The 17,535-nt window shown below is 41.4% G+C and overlaps 1 protein-coding gene across 1 annotated transcript in view; it reads left to right on the top strand.

Moving 5' to 3' along the window:
- Window positions 1-17,535, top strand: part of SPSB4 (splA/ryanodine receptor domain and SOCS box containing 4) — an 85,215-nt gene that overhangs the window by 16,519 nt on the left and 51,161 nt on the right. Inside the window, exon 2 of the mRNA XM_005153934.3 lies at window positions 8,376-9,232. Coding sequence (XP_005153991.1) covers window positions 8,539-9,232 — 694 coding nt within the window. The 5' untranslated portion in view covers window positions 8,376-8,538. The remainder of the gene's footprint in view (window positions 1-8,375; window positions 9,233-17,535) is intronic.

Here is a 17,535-nt window from a genome sequence, read left to right as displayed (position 1 = left end):
ACTAGTCATCCATTGGATGAGTGCTGTGAGAGTGAAGACATTGCTTGAAGAGTCTGGTAGGTGAGTCATGAGGATTTCAAGGGAGACAGTGTCAAAAGCCTTGCTTGAAGTCCAGCTTTACAACATCCACTGTTCTCCCTTTATCCTGTCCCATTGTGGAAGGCATCATGTTGGTTAAGCATGGTTACCTTGGCATTTAAGACTAAAGCAAAGAAGGATTTAGCATCTCTGCTTTCTCTGTGTCCTTTGTTGCCAGGGTCCCTGTTTCATGAAACCCATGACTGTACTGAATTAATACCTGAAGTTCAGCCGTGCCCCTTAGGGCAGCTTGAAGTGACTGGAAATTCACTCCACAGTTTGGGCTGCTGCCTAAATAGATGGTGAATTCAGCATTGTCTCTTGTCTCATGCCAGAGCAAGTGTTTACGTGACTGTCTGATGTGCCAGATCCAGAGGGCTTTTCCACCTGAAAATAACCTGGCAAAATGAAACACTGGATTTTGCCCACCTCACTTTCCTGAGGCAGACCCATCTCAAGGCCATTTGAATGCAGGTGGCTGCAAGACAAAAGGGAAAAATGAATAAATGGGTATTCCTGTTAAATACTCTGAAAAGAAAGTAAATGTTTCCTTTCAGTAACTTTAGAAGGGGAATGTGTCTGCTTTGAAGAGTACTTGCAAAGTGAAAAAAAGAGTATGTTACTGTATCTGTTTTTCAGATTGAATTGCTGTACTCTGAGAAGTCATTACACAAAAAACCTGTTTACAGAATTGAAGTGGGTTTTTTGTCATCTTTCTTCTTCAGAATATAAATGATTGCATCTAAAACGAGCTTTCAGTACTAGAGAGGCAAATTCCAGGAGCACATGGAGTAAGGAGGAAGGCATAAAACCAGCCCAAAACCTCAAACCAGCTCAGTTCCAAAATACAGTAGATGGAAGTATTTAAAAATATACACACTGCTGTATTCATAACTACTCAAGATTCTTTCTGCATTCTTCATCATGTGACTAAACTGCTTCTAACTGTGGTGGTACAGATGGTGTGGTATTTCAGATTATTCTAATTCCAAGCAGCTAAATGCACTGTCTATTTCAATAACAAGCATATATTGAATTTTGAAACAGCTAATGTCTGTATCATTACCAAAAAGTTACTCTTTACGGAGGAACATCTTTGGAATTTTCAGGATTTGCATTCCTTTCAGGGATTGAAGATGTCATGGTTTACTCCTGCATTGTTCATCCCACATGTTAAATGTCATTTGATAAGTGTGCACGCAGCATAAAATATTCTCTGTATCATGGGATAGTTTATAGAGTATCTGAGCATTTTTGGCTGGTTGCATATTGTTACTGTATATTCCCAGTTTGACAAAGAAAGCCAACATTGTTCACAATGGACAATATATCAGCACTGTTGGATACCAGGATCTATAGCTGAATCCAAGCTGGCCAGCCCTTTTAGGGTGCCAAAAATGTGCTTAATTCTTTGTCACCCTCAGAACAGTATTGTCATGGTTATGTTGCGGTTTGCACACTGGGAACATAGTCAGTGCACATTGGGCCTTGTGCCTTTACGTTGTCTGGGTGGAGGTGAAAGTCCTTGTTCTTGAATTTATAAACTCTTCTTCATTAACTTGTCCCACACAGCAGAGCTGGTGGTTTTCTTCTCCCTATTCCTCCTGTAGGGATGTTAGGACCAGTGTTAGATTCAGAGTACACAAACACTTTGGGTGTTGGTTCTCTTCAGGCATCTGGGGAACAAACAGCTTTGGTGCCAATGGAGAAGAGATCTTGGTTGAGAGTGTTCTGCTCCAACTCTGTTAGCATTCAGGAATCTTTGCTTGCTGATAATGAAGCCCAGGTTGACAGAGAGTTGGCACTGAGATCTGGCTGCAGCAAGGAAAAAACCCAGTGAGGGTCAATAGCAAAAAGAATGGGAACTGCTTTGTAGAAGTTTGAACTGCTGGTAGATAGAGGCAGCACCTTCCATGCTTTTTCTGATAGACATTTTCACTGGCCAGTACTGTTAGTCAGGACTAGCCTACCTGATTCTCACTTCTTTCATAAGTTCTGATGGTTCAGAACATCAGAACTTAGGAAAACCATAGCACATTTACTGTAGTTTGGAATTGCGTTTATGTGTGTCACTTCTTGTGCATGTTTCTCAAGCTTTCTGCACATCTGGCTCATAATCCAGAGGGGAATACTACTATAAATGCTGAAAGCTGACTTTGCAGAAAGCCCGTTTCTTTTATCAGCAGCAATGTTACATTGATGCCAACATACTGAATTGTTAACAAACCTCACCCTACTTAGTTACAACAAAGTGATGTCCCAGCAAGTTGTTCTCTGGTAAGTATAATTTGTATTTTTATTGTGAATAACTTCCCTAAATATTTTGGCAGCATGCGTAAGGACACTGTTAAGCAGCGCTGACACACTTTTCCTGTTGGGAGTTGGCTTGTTCTTGTACAGTAGGTTTAATCATCATATCCTAAAAAAGAGTAGCATGAGTGAAACTGAGACAGAAGTAATTTAGGATACAAAAACTAACAGTCTTTTTAACCAGAGATTTCCAGTTGCTGAAGGAATGTACTAAAATGATGCTGCTTCTCTTGCTATGAAAATACTCCTTTATTTTCCATAAAATAACTTTTATCACAGGGATAACTGAAGAAATTCAGTGTGTTACTTGTAGCTGCTGAAGAGATATAATGGAGAGATTGAAATGTTTTTTTATTTCCAACCTCCTGTAGTGGTTTGAAATCACTGAGAGAGCAAAACTTCGAAGCAAAACTATGCAGTAAAAATTAATGTGCTTTTAATTGCAGACTATGTATCTAATAAGATACAGGCAGTGTAAGAGTACAAAAAGTCACAGCAGGTCAATGACAGTGCTGTACTTTGGCAAGACTTCATTAATTCAGGAGATGGTAAGAAGGTTTTATAAGGAAATATTTCTGTAAATGGATTGAATAGTACATTATCTGTAGGGAATAATTCTCTCTCCTTTCAGACTGACCCACAGCTTTTACTAATCCTATGTGGTGTATCCATATAGTCCTGCAGACAGGAAGCCAGGTTATGGTACTTTTCCTCAACTTCCCTTGTGGGTGTTGTGCTTGGCTTTCTCAGCAGCCTCTGGTGTGTGGTAATTGTGCAGATCCTTGGGGAGAAAGCTGCTTGGTGATCTGACAGTGATGGTGCAAGTGTGATATTCCGAAGGCTTCTGTGTTGGAAGTGTGATGGTACCTGTAGAAATAGGGAGGGGGATGTTTTTTCAGTGGACACAGGCTGGGCCTTGGTGAGCTGTGCTCTTCCAACAGTAGCTTCTGACAGGGTGAAGAATAAGGTGATGCCTCTGCTGCTGTTTCTTGCCTCACTGTGGGTCTCTGCCATCTGCTTGGTGTAAATGGACAGCATGTATCCAAGAAAACAGAATAAGTGATCTTGCATTGAGACAGGTTGTCCTGCAAGCAACCAACAGGACTGTTGTGAGCTGCCGAGAAGACTTTTTGTATGAGTTTCTCCCTGTGGAGCTCGCATTCCTGTTGCATGGGTTGTGAGCAGGAGGTATGTGTTGCAACCCATCACTGCTTCCACATAGAAAGTTTTCAAGTCAGCCACTACTAAGCACCACCCACCAATCAGAGCTGTTAGACCACAGCCAGCATGTGGTTACACCTTTATTTCTGTACTGGTACAAATGGTTAAATGCTGACTTCCTTTTTTCATTTACTTGTTTAAGTCCACTAATATTTGAATGAGATCAGCATGGCTGTAAGTAGAAACTAACAACTACCAGCTACACAGAACTAGGATGCAAGAGAATGCAATATGATGGGTGGGAGAAAGTAGTGGATAAAAAACAGAGTAGGGACAAAGTAAGCCCCCTCTGGAAGCTATGGAGAGAACTGGCTGGAGGTTCTGAATTACTTCACTGGCAAAGGCTCTGATCGTACCACCCAAGTCTTGGAAGGCGGATGCAGGGACTGTGAGAATGAAGACCTTGGGCCCACTGTACGAGAGGATCTGGTTTGAGAACATCTTAAGAACCTGAATGTACACAAGTCCATGGGACCTGATGAAATCTATCCGCGGGTCCTGAAGGAGCTGGTGAATGAAGTTGCAAAGCCACTGGCCATCATATTTAAAAAATCATGGCAGTCAGGTGAAGTTCCTGATGACTGGAAAAAGGGAAATATAACCCCCATTTTCAAGAAGGGGAAAATGGATGACCTGGGGAATTACAGAGCAGTCAGTGTCACCTCTGTGCCTGGCAAAATCTGGGAGCAGATTCTCTTGGAAGGCATGCTGGGGCACATGAAAAACAACAAGGTGCTTGGTGACAGCCAGCATGGCTTCACTAAAGGGGAAACCCTGCCTGACCAATTTGGTGGCCTTCTATGACAGGGCTACAAAACTGATGGACAAGGGTAGAGCAGTTGACGTCATCTACCTGGACTTGTGCAGAGCGTTCAACACTGTCCCACATGACATCCTTGTCTCTAAATTGGAGAGATATCAGTTTGATAGGTGGACCAGTCAGTGGATAAAGAACTGGCTGGATGGGTGCATGCAAAGAGTTGTGGTCAACAGCTCAATGTCTGGCGGGAGACCAGTAACGAGTGGTGTCCCTCAGGGATTGGTGTTGGGACCAGTCTTGTTGAATATCTTTGTTGGTGACATGGACAATGGGATTGAGTGTGCCCTCAGCAAGTTTGCTGATGACACCAAGCTGTGTGGTTCGGTTGATATGCTAGAGGGAAGGAATGCCATTCAGAGGGACCTTGACACACTTGTGAGGTGGGTTGATGCCAACCTCATGAAATTTAACCATGCCAAGTGCAAGGTCCTACACCTGGGTTGGAGCAATCTCAGGCACAGCTACAGGTTGGGCAAAAAGGAAATTCATGGTAGTCCTGCGGAGAAGGACTTGGGGGTGTTGGTTGATGAGAAAATGAACATGAGCTGGCTTCAGTGTGTGCTCGCAGTGCAGAAAGCCAACCGTATGCTGGGCTGCATCAAAAGGACCGTGACCAGCAGGTAAAAGGAGGTGATCCTGCCTCCCTGCTCTCGTGAGACCTCATTTGGAGTATTGTGTGCAGTTCTGGTGTCCTCAACATAAAAAGGACATGGAACTGTTAGAACAAGTTCAGAGGAGGCCACGAGGAGGATCAGGGACTGGAGCACCTCCTGCATGAAGACAGGCTGAGAAAGTTGGGGCTGTTCAGCCTGGAGAAGAGAAGGCTGCATGGAGACCTCATAGCAGCCTTCCAGTATCTGAAGGGGGCCTACAGGGATGCTGGGGAGGGACTATTCATTAGGGACTGTAGTGACAGGACAAGGGGTAATGGGTTGAAACTGAAACAGCAGAGGTTTAGACTGGATATAAGGAAGAAATTCTTTACTGTTAGGGTGGTGAGGCCCAGGGAGGTTGTGAATGCTCCATCCCTGGCAGTGTTCAAGACCAGGTTGGATGAAGCCTTGGGTGGTACAGTTTAGTGTGAGGTGTCCCTGCCCATGGCAGGGGGGTTGGAACTAGATGATCTTCAGTTCCTTTCCAATCCTAACTATTCTATGGTTCTCAGTATTTGATGAAAGGTACCTTTTGAACCCGCATGTTGCTTAGGAACTGCCATGTCTCAAATGCATCAGTAAGTGCATAACTTTGACACTGTTGTTTGGTCCTGTGTCCATTCAGAGCTATTTGGCCAAATGTGTCATGATACGTGATTTTGGTAATGTCTGAGTGAGGAAAATGATCTAATCCTGTGATACAGAGTTTCAAACCTAAGTGGCTACTGAGCACATCCCAGAGTAAAGGTAGAGTTGTACATGTATCATGGTAGTTGCAATGATGCATTTTACTCCTCTCTATTACTGATCCATCTACTAGCAATGTGCCACGATTTGGTGTACGTTAGGAAGAAGGTCTGTGGCTTGCCAAGGGAGTCACTGCAATGTTTGTAATCTCCTGGTGATTTGTCAGGTAAGTCATTTGTGCCAAGTTTATTTTCTCATGTAATCAGGAAGTGATGAAGGAAGATTCACTGAGGACTTCCCTGGCCATCTCCCCTCAACACTCTGACAGGAATGGGGCAATTGTCTTGTGTTTTAAAGAGGGAATTTTCCAAGGCACGTAGAGCTAAATCTCATACAGAAATAACTGAGGTTCCCTTTGAATATCTCAAATTTCCCCTTTTCATACCCTTCTTTAAAGCTGAAATAACTAAGCATGTTTTTAAAAGGATCTACCCAATCCCTGACCATGTCTCATCCAGGAAAGCTTGCTTACCTGTTGTTTTCTTGTGTGCATATTGCTATGTCACTTTCCCCATGATTAGAATAAAGTATTGAGCTTGCTTTCGTGGGCTAGAGTTGTCATCACATCTTTGGAACAACCTGTGAGTGCTTCTGCAATAGTGGAAATGGCATCAGCTTAAATGTAATTACTGTTTAAACTTTTGGATTCCTTTTATGTGGTTTGGAAAGAAGGGATGGAGACTGAGCTGATTGCAGGTGGGGAGCTCCTGTGAATTGTTCTGAATCCTCATGCCAGAGTGATAAAAGGGGCTGGGGGGGCTTATGTTTAGTTTTGATTTTTGAAGGTTAAACCCAGGTGCAGTGGAGGTTGTTTGATGCTGAGGTATGTGCATGTACCCATGTGGGACCAAGGCACCAGAAAATAATGCATTACACAGTAACTTAATCATCACATGGATTTGAAAATCAACTTTTTTACTTTTGTCTTTTGGAAAGAAAACTGTCACATAACAAAGGTGTTGTTTCATTCTGTATTTAATACATCCAGAAAACACTTCACATGGTATTGGCCGTTGTTAATAATACAAGGGCCTAATGTGCTTCTAAAACATGTTTTGGATGGTAAATTTTACAGGTGTTCTTTTTCTAGACTTCCCTTTTTGTTTCCTTCCATAGTGAGTGCATGTTTCTTACTCATCAGCTTTCAGTAATGATCTTTGCAATGGGAGAATATATCTGGGGTTAAGAGTTCTTTAAAAAGAAGAACATGAACTTGGAACTTTAAAGTCTTTTTGTTGCAAGACAGCTATGTCCCTGTGTGCTGTTTGATGCTCTATGAAAGAGTTGTCACCTACTTTCCTTAGACTTTTGAAAGTGTGGTGATTTTTGCTGCTGCTTGAAACACTTCATCACAGAGTGGTTTTACTCCGATATATTCAGCTATCCCCAGACCTGGCACTTGTTTTTCTAGAAGGCAGAGGTATGTCTGCTGGTGCAGATACTCTCAGTGATCCCATGTCAATAGTCTACTTGAGTTTATAGGACTTTGACTTCATTTTTACTCCTTTAGTACTTTGAGAAGTTCTTGTCTTCCCTTTACACTCTACCCAAGCTCTAAAATATGCATGAATCTAATTTATCCAGGCTGCAAAGAATCTTTCCTGGGTGCTTTTGACCATTTCCAGCTAAATTACCATGTTTGACTGTGGAAGCACAGGAATAATACATTTCAAAATCATGTATTCTCTTTAAATGTGTCTTACTGCCCTTCTCATCAGTTGTATGCTGAAACTTGGATTAGCCTCCTGTCCAGGAGCATGAGGAATTTACCCAGCTGTAGTAGCTGCCCATTAGAAAAGTCTGCCAAAGAACTGGAACTGCCATCCTTCTTTCTTCCTTTGTCCTTCCATGGCTTCTCTTCCCTCATTCCCTCTTTTTTTGTTGTTTTTGATTTTTTTTTTGTTTGGTTGGTTTTTGTTTTTTGGGGTTTATTTGTTTGTTTGTTTGTTGATTATTTTTATCTTTTTGTTAGCTCCTTTATAAAATACCTAAAGCTTAATGAATTTTTTAATTCAAGTACAGGCTATGTTAAAAGAAAACACTTAAATTTTGCAGCCATTTGCTGTTGGCTGCATTTGTTTGAATAATGGCACAGAAGGTTGCCAGTTGCCCTTTGTTGCCAGGACCCAGAGCAGAGAACAGCTGGAAATAAAAGGAGATTCTCACATAGTGCCTATTTCTAAGGCTATGAAACAAAAGCAGAAGTGAAAGTGAAGCTGCAAGTTTATCACTGTTGCTGGGGAATAGCATACGCCTTCTTCAGTACCACTGTGAACTTGGCCATACAAAATAGGTGGAAGGGCAGAAGCTGGGGAATGTCTGCATCCTTTTATGAATAGGAGGAAATGACTGTCTGCTCTCTGAATGCTGGTGGGCTCAGTGTCCTGCTGGCAGACTGGTTAGTGCTGTAGGATACGGAACAAAAAGTGGTGAATTGTCAGCTTTGGTGTTTAAAAATAACTGCTAGGTATGAAACAAAGTTCTTTAAAAATAGGGTTTTCTATTGGATTTCTTAAACTAACTGGAAGTTTTCTGCTTTTTTTCAGGAGCATTTTCTTCTCTGAAAACATTGCTGCTGAAGAGCTGCGAGCAGGAGAAGTAAATCCAGTCAGCTTGTCGGGTCACTGATGCGGCGTTAAAGTGCTTTCATGAGGTAACACTGGGCCAAAGTCAACTTTTCTTTCTCCTTTGTAAAGCTGCAGCCAAGCAATGGGCCAGAAAATCTCAGGGAGCATAAAGTCTGTGGATGTGAGGGAGCCCCCTTATAGACCTGTTAAACGAGAGCTGAGAGGCCCAGATTTCTGCAAGCCAGCACGCCTGGACATGCTGTTGGATATGCCCCCTGCCAAGCTGGAGATCCAGTATAAACACGCTTGGAACAATGAAGATCGCTCCTTAAATATATTTGTGAAGGAAGATGATAAACTGACCTTTCACAGACACCCTGTTGCCCAAAGCACAGATTGCATCCGGGGCAAGGTTGGCTACACGAGAGGCCTCCACGTCTGGCAGATCCACTGGCCCACGAGGCAGCGGGGAACTCATGCTGTGGTAGGGGTCTCCACAGCAGAAGCTCCACTGCACTCGGTGGGATACACGTCGTTGGTTGGTAGCAATAGTGAATCGTGGGGCTGGGATCTGGGACGCAACAAACTCTACCATAATTGTAAAAACCAGCCTGGGGTCACGTATCCTGTCTTTTTGGAACCGGATGAGTCTTTTGTACTCCCAGACTCCTTATTGGTGGTTTTGGATATGGATGAAGGGACGCTTAGCTTCATGGTAGATGGACAGTATCTTGGAGTGGCCTTCAGGGGACTCAAAGGGAAAAAACTTTATCCCATAGTCAGTGCAGTTTGGGGGCACTGTGAAATTACAATGAGATACATCAATGGACTTGACCGTAAGTGTTACCATGTTTCTTCATTACACTAACGTTTCTCACGTGGGATTTTCTTTATCCTTTTGTTGTGAACAGAGTGTTCAGGGAGGGGAAGGAGTTGGCTGTGAGTACATTGCATCCCATAGTTACTGCCACAACAAGTAGCTATCAGTTATGTCTTGTAATGATTGGATTGTATCAAAATGCCTTCCCTTCTGGCAAGCAGAGTGGCAAGAAATCTGGGTCCACAGAAAGTGAACAAGCTGAGAAAAAAGATCTTGGGGAAGCTTCCTGGCTGTGTTTAACAGTAAAATTCTTGTTTAATGGAGGATATGTTTTAAATCTGTGGCTTTCAAATAGGATTTGTGGATCCTGTAAAAATTTCCTGTAGTAGTGGGAACTCTCCCATAAACATACTTGAGTTCAGGCCAGTAGGTTTTCTTTCTGTAGTTGCCTTTCCAGGACCCTCAGAAGCAGCTGTGGATCCCAAGGAATCTGGGAGCTCAGATCAGATATAGCTTTCAGCAGTTTTTCTGATAGAGAGCTCAATTCCTTAGTTAATTTCAGAAGATGCTCTCTCAAGGTACTTTGTTCTCCAGGAATATAGAGTTTTGGGTAAGCATTAGCTGGTTTTAGTCTAAAGGAGTAATATGAAATTAAATGGTGATGTAGTAAGGAGCAATGTTTTGCTGCTGTGAACTTGAAGTAGTAACCCACCAGAAGATGAGTTGCAGAGCTGGGTATTGTCCAGTTCTTCTTACTGCTCAGGAAGACATGTGCTCTGCCAGGCCCATACAGAGCACAGCAGACATGCAGTCGTGCCCGGTCATCTGCAGTTGGCTTACTGGCTGCTGTGAATGGGGAATGGAAGGCTGAATGAGGCAGTAAGTGGAACTTTGTTCTTTTTTAAGACTGTATTAGCTGGACCATAGGAAGAATCACAAATATAAATACATAGATTTAACAAAAATAGATGATTGCACAAAATTTTCATGGTTTTGGGGCTCTATGAATGTAGCTCATTTTTGTAAGAAGGGAGTATTAGTGTGTACAACCCCTGCCTTTCAATTGGTGATTTCTAAAGGAATTTACTATTCTTTCCAAGTGGGATTGGGTGGTCTGTTTTTTGTCAAAAATTATCTGCTCATTACCCTACATCTGACATACAAAGTAGATAATTAAATAATTTGAACCTGTTGAAGATGGGTTTTTTTTCATAAACATCTGTAATAAGCAGTGGGGGAAAGAATCTTTATCCACAGAAGCCCTGCAGGTTATTGCAGCCAGATGCTAAATGGCAGCTTTCTGAGTGCTTTTGTAGGGGGGAGTATGGAGGACTCTTAAGTACTTTGCTATTTGCTGACAGCATTTTGTTTAATTTCATTTTGGAGTGTGGGGGAGAGATACTTTTGCAAACTGAATATTTCTGTGCAAGACCAGGTTTCATAATGCTGGGAATATCTCCCAGACTAAGCAAAGTACAGCTTGGTCTACCACATGCATACATGGAATTGTCCTGCATTCTTTCTGTAGCCTTCACAGGGCTGCTCTAGAAAGATGAAAACACAGGATGAAGATGTGAATGATATAAAATAAAAGGGGCTAAGTACAGGAGGATAACTGTGGTCTGTGAGATGGCAGAGAGAGAAATTCCCATCCGGTTTCTCATGGGATAATTTTGCTGGAAGAGGCAGGATGGCTTCCTAAATTATCCCTGAGAAGTCAAAGTATTAATTTTTCTTGAGTGTGAATCCATGGCTAAAAGTAAACTTATAAACTAAACTTCTGTGTAGGCCTGGGTGTTAATCTGATCATGTGAAGAGGAAGTTTAAAGCTACTTCGCCGTGGGGCAGTTTGACATCCTGGAATCACATCATTTATTATCTCATGTTCACTGGTGCATTTTCTGCAACAAAAACAGTGTTCAGGAAACCAAAGAAGCTTGTTTAGCTAGTGCTGTAAAGCAAACTCATTCTCTTCTCTGTTGAAAGGGTTTCAATCCAGCCAGCTTTTGTGTAGCAGTGCAAGTTTGGTTGTGGCACTCTCATAGCACTTAATATTGCAGGTTTTTATAATTGCTTGTTCCTGTGAAAATCAGAGTAGATCTTGTGGACTGCAATGCTCATGTTGCATTCATAGTTAAATGTTTGAACATACTTATGTGAGGGGTTTGTTGTTGTTTGCTTGCTTTTTAACCTCACAAATTCTCCTTTTCTCTTCTTCTCCTGTCCCCTTCCCTGGGAGTATCTCATGCTGCTGATTTCAGCTTTTAGTAGATTTGGCGGTAGGAGCTCTAGCTTTCCTTGAAACTGCTGTCAAACAGTGAATTGTAACTTGCTATTTAGTGATTGATTGTTACTGCTCAGAATGCATACCACAGCTTGCAGTGGTTGTTTATATGGTGTCTTACAGGGCAAATGGAGACCTTGACTGCAGGGATTTCTAGTGTTTTCAATACTTGCTATTTAAATGGGAGACCTCCGAATACTTTAAAGGCCTGTGTATTTCAGTTGCCTGGCAAAGAGCAAAAGGCTTGCAGGAATGGAAGAGTGAAAGGATCAAAAGATGGGCTTGTGCAGCTGCAGTGAACTTAAACATATGTTGTAGTGGTATAGAGATGATGCAGACTTTGAAGTATGTTAATTACTGCATAGATGGCAGAATCATAGAAGGATAAGGCTGCAGGTCAAAGATCAAGAACCTGTGTGCCCTCCAGGCTCTGGATATTATGCCTAGAATAATGCTGTAATTAAAATCAATCACAGTTCTTCCAGCTGCATCTGGTACCCAGAGCATTCTGCTTCAGAAGCTACTTTGAGCATCACATGCTGATGTGCTGTGACTTTCACAAGATGGATTCTCTCTCACATTTGAGAGACTCAGAGTTGCAAATATTTGTCATGGCTTGTGGGGGAAAACAGAGGGGCAGGATGGAGAGTGCTCATCAGAAGCACAGTGTTTTTTTTTTTCCCCAGGACAAACTTCTTTGGTCAAATGCTATCAGTATTTACCACACTGATATTTGCCCAGTGCCTGTTGCACTGAATTTTACATCAGACATCTGCCCATTGCCTATTGCAATAAATAACCCCCCCAAATATAATTTTAGTATATGTTATTTTTCAGATACTCTTTTCATCAGGGTATGTGCATGTTTAAAAATAGCTGGGCTATCTATAGCTGTTGTCTGATGAGGAGTTCTGAGGACTATTTATAGACTGAAGCAGAGAAATAGCAAACTACTTTTGTATAAATGTACATTGCAGGATTGCAGATCATGGCTGATACATCAGTATTTGTGTGTTTAAATGAAGTGGTGGGAGCACAATGTAACTGCTGTGGTAGAAAACTTGGTCATTGAGTAGGTGAGTTGAAGGCAGTGATTTATATTGATCCTTAAAAGTACCTGACAGAATAGTCAATAATTTGACTTCTGGAAGTCAAAATGCTTTTTTATGAGCATGCCTTACAGGTCTGGCTCTGCCCTGTTCTGAATCAGTGTGAAAGAGCAAAGCAGATGGTCTGTGTTCTGTTTATAATTTCTATAGGTGATCCATAGACATAACATTTGATAATGTTGCTATGGTTGCCCCTGCATCTGCAGCCCACCAGGTAGAAGCCTTTGGCTTGTTCTGTGTCACAATGTAGGGAAGGAGGAAAGGGAGCTCAGGGCACATCTCCTCTGTTTGCTCATACAGCTACAGTAGTTTTGGGATGTGGGGTTTCCTCAAACCTTTTGCTCTTAGCCTTGTGGAACACTGCAACTTAACCCTTGAATCACTTTCAGACCTTAGGTTACATATATCTAATGTTGTGAAGTAAGGATATTTCTATACTAAAATAAAAACTTCGGAGATATGGAGCTAAGCACAACTTCTTTCCTCTTTCCTACAGTTCTCAGTTTATTATTATTTGCATTGGTCTATATCTAACATACAACAAATGCTGATAGCAAATATGGACTTTTCCCCCTGAGAGGCCTTTTCACCATTAAGAGATCTAAGTCAAAACTGCAGATTTCTTAACTGCCAGGAGAAATACATAATCTCTCATTAGACTCTGAGTTTTCCCCCAGATGGTTATCAGTGAAAACTTTTAGATGGGTATGTTTTTTGTTTATCTAAACCTGTTTGTTATATGCTATTTGTGTGATGCATTACTCCAGAGGCTGCAAGGGGAATAATGTATTCTGAAAATCCAGTATTGCTAAACCTTGGGAAGAATTTTCCCTATAGACATGCAATCAGAGGGTGAAGCGGTAGTAATTAAGCAACTAGGACTGTGAAGAAGCAATCTTTAGCTTTCAAGATAATTTAACAGGAAGCAGCATTTTCAGTTCCAACTTTAGGAATCAGCTCATGGTTGGGTTTTTTGCTTTCCTCCACATGCACCCCCCTTCTGTGGGTTAAGTGCATTTCTTGTCCTTGAATCTTAATTTGTTGACACTTTAATTCTCAGCCTTTTCTCAGCAGGTTGAAACTGCTACATTGTCAGTAGAATATGCCATTTTGTTAAGTGACTTTTTGCCCCAGCCACCTCCTGCCCCTTCCTTGCCCCTGCATTACATCTCTCAGATACTCTTCTTTTCTACAACTCTTGCTTCTTTGCTCCCTTCCCCAGCTCAGTTTCTCTTCTTTGGTGTTACCACACTCCGAGTAATAATAAATTCTTACCCTCCTCCATCCCTAACTTCAGGTAGGGCAGTGTGTTACTTAAAACATCAGAACATTTGGTGCAATGTTGCTCTTCCAGAGGAAGAACGTTGTGGATTTAAGGGTGTGGCATTAGCTGTAATGGTGAATGGTCTTTGTAGTGTCTTTTTGGGTGAATGATGACTATTTTTTCATTTGTGTAAATTAACCGTAGTTATGCAGAGAACCATATGATTACCTCATGTTGGCAACAAATAGCTGCTTATGGAAGTATGTAGCTAGAAAGATCTAAAGTTCCAACATGTGTAAGATTAGCCTTGTCTTGTTTTATACAGCTTTTATCTCTTAAGACTTCCAGCAACAGAGACTCCTCAGGCAATCTAAGGCACTCATCAGCTTCATAGATAACATGCTTTATTCCACACCCCCCACCCCCCTCTGCCGCCCTCCCCTTACAATCCAGTCTAGCTTGTTTATTTAACAGGGAATCCAGTTATTGTTGGCCTAAAACATAAGGAAGTGCTGGCATACTCTTATTTTAAGTTCAGTAGCTCCTAAGGCTAAGAACACAGCTGTGTTATGGTGTATTTGCATCCTGTTATACTTACGCTTTTTCTTCCCACTCTGATTCATAGCGAAGTTGTGGCAACTGCCAAATCTGGCAGTTTTAAGGAAAAATTATATGATGGTGTGTTCTGATCATGTTTCCACTGATTTCCCATGTATCCTCTTTGTAAGACATAAGAACCTTCAAAAGCAACGACTACATCTTTGCTCTAATAAGTGAGATGAGTGGTGTTATCTAAAGTTAGTCTTTGAATATCAAATTTTTCACTCTAAAATAATAATTAGAAATTTGATAGCCTGGCTTAATCCTATCATGAATTTGCTCTAGCTATGATGCTGGAATTGCTCAGCAATGCGAACTGAGTCTCACAGGTTTGTATCAGCGTTGGGAACTTGCAAAGGGTGTTCGGTTTTGCATTTGTGTTATTCTCATTGTACAGTGTAAATCCAAGTTTCAGTGCAAATAATGATGCTTCTGCAGTACACTATTCAGTGATATATTTATTGCCAAAAATGTATGAGCTATGTTCATTTTGACTGTGATTTCATACGAATTTCCTTGTAAGTTATGGTTCTCCTCAAGATACTACTTTATTTGTGTGTCTAGCCACGGATGTTTCTTCCCTTCTCTAATCACAGGCTGTTTGTGCAGATGGTTTCTTTTTGATTCCCTTAAAAACAGTGCATCCTCTCTATTATGAGAAGGAGATAGCAGCCTAATTCCTAGTTCGGACTCACAGCAAATTCCACTTTAAAAAGATAAATATGAGAAGTCTCTGATCTTCCTGGAGCATTTATATATGAGTCTTCATATTATGGCAAAATCCATCTTTTAATAGAAATTGACAGGCAATGTGCCTGAAAACAAGCATGTCCAGAGATGCTGCAGATGGTTCTACTGACAGTAGTGCTCCCTGTGTAAATGAAGGGAGAGCTGACCCAGAAGTAGCAGTGTTAAAATGATGCTGAGGCTGTGAAGTCAAACACTCAGAACCTAGCAAGTGGCAGAATGGGATTTGCTTTTTTGCAGCTGTAATCCTGAGCTCTGCAGCCTTCAACTGTGCCATGTCCCACTTTCTCCCACATAGTGTTTCACTCTGGTAAAAGGTGGTAAGTTCTACTGCAAGTCATCCTTTGTGTTCCTTTTCTGCCAGTCATTTTCACCTTGAAGCTTTTCTCCCCAGTCCTCTGTGTCTGTAAGCTATTGTGTTTTTGTAGTTTCTCCAGGGTAGCTAGTGGGGAAACCTGACAGAGCGTGACAGTCCTTGTGTCCTTGGATTCAGTTTTGTTTCCCTTTGAAGATAACGAATGGAAAGTCCTGTCAGTGAGGACAGGACTGGATCAAAGCTCCCCCTCATCTTGTTTCATTTGTGCATATACAGAGAACTTAAGTCTTTCACTTTAAACTGTGTTGGGCTGGGACTGATGATCAGATCTGTCTTCAGGCCTGTTATCAAACCTGACTTGTGCTGAAAAACCTCCAACTAGTGCAAGATGAGGCATTTTGGTCTTCAGTGCTAAAAGTTGGGGTTGAGGCAGGGGAGATGTTACTTTAGAAGTTACTGGTACAATTGAACTTGATGTACAGGAGCTATGAGCATTCTTTCAGTTATTAAAACATTTTAGAGTATTAGTTGGTGGTGAAATACAGCAGATAAAATGACACTCCTAAGAGGATTTCTGTTGGTAATTTGAAACAAACCAAGCATTTCATATAGCCACCTGTGTGTGCATTGGCCAGGATTCAGCATTGACTGGTTTGGAGTTGCACATCTTCAGTGTTGGTGCTAGAGAGTGGCTGTTGCAGTGGGAAGATTATTCACTAGGAGCATTGGATAAAATGTTGGTAATGCACATTTGTAGAAGGCAGGTGTCTAGTGTTAACTTACTTCAGATCAGTTAGTTAAAGCTGTACCTGTATTTTCCATGGGCATGTCTAAGAAAACACAGATTTTACAGATCTGTCCAACTTGTATAATGATTAACGATAGAAGAGTCTCTCCCTGCCTTAGGTGAACATTTCTTTCTGAGAGTGATGAACTTCCAGACCTGCCATATCTTTGATATGAAACCAAAATGTATTTTGAACAGGGGAGTAGGTAACATGAACAAAGGATCATTTTTGTTTGAGATGCACAGTTACATTTGCTCCCAGCAGACAGTGATTTCTGTAGCATGCTGCATCCCTGTGCAAGTGGGAATTCATGTCTGTATGTATTGTGTGGGTTTGAAGTTTAAAGACAGCATGCTTCTGCTTTTCAACAGAAAGTCACTATAAATGTTTAGTAATACTCTTCTTGAGTATACTGCATATTTGTCTGCCTGTTCAGTATGCCACTTGAATAGGCCACCAAGGCTTCATACACCACCTTGAAGCTAAAAATTTGCTTCCTCTTCTGTGGTTTCAGCAAGCTTAACAGCTACAGTATATTTAACCAGGAAAAGTGATTAGTTTCTTTTATATCCTGGTGCTTTTCCTCATTTCTTGTAGTCTTTGCCTTTTATTGTTTGGTCTTATCTTAAGCTTGTAGAGCCTCTAATTGCACTTCAAAATCCATTCCTCTGTCCATCAAAACAAAACAAAATGTAGGGTTATATTAGTACCCCATTCTGCAAATGCCTTGTTCCCAAATAATTCATATTAACTGAAGTAAGCTGTTCAGAGAGGCTTTTTAAAAGTGAATTCTCTATAAAGGTTAAAATAATTTTTCAAGGCTTAGGAATTAGTCTATTTTAAGCACTTAATATTTTTTAAATAACAAGCCTTAATTTTAAAGCTGGCATAAGTATTATGAAAATAAGCTTTTCCCTGCAGGAAGAACTTCTCCCCAGTAAATTACCTCTGGTGAAATGCATCATCCAGCCATGGGCACCAAATCAGAGTCTGTTGCCCAAACAAAGGCAACCCAGCAGTGTGCTTGGAGTTGTGTATCTTCATGACAGCTTCTCTTCCAGACTTCCTTTGTAAACTTCTGTACTCCTAGCAGTAAACTTGTGCTTAAAAACTTGTGAAGTTTTGGCATCGATAGTGTCAAAGGCTGCCTCTTCTTATGAAACTAGCTCTGTTACAGTGAATGACCTGGATTGTGCTGGACTAGAATGTGT

The sequence above is a fragment of the Melopsittacus undulatus genome, chromosome 6 (assembly GCF_012275295.1).
Source record: "Melopsittacus undulatus isolate bMelUnd1 chromosome 6, bMelUnd1.mat.Z, whole genome shotgun sequence".
In the NCBI taxonomy this organism is placed as follows: Eukaryota; Metazoa; Chordata; class Aves; order Psittaciformes; family Psittaculidae; genus Melopsittacus; species Melopsittacus undulatus.
The sequence above is the reverse complement of the archived record's forward strand: the minus strand, read 5'-3'. Positions and strand labels throughout refer to the sequence as shown.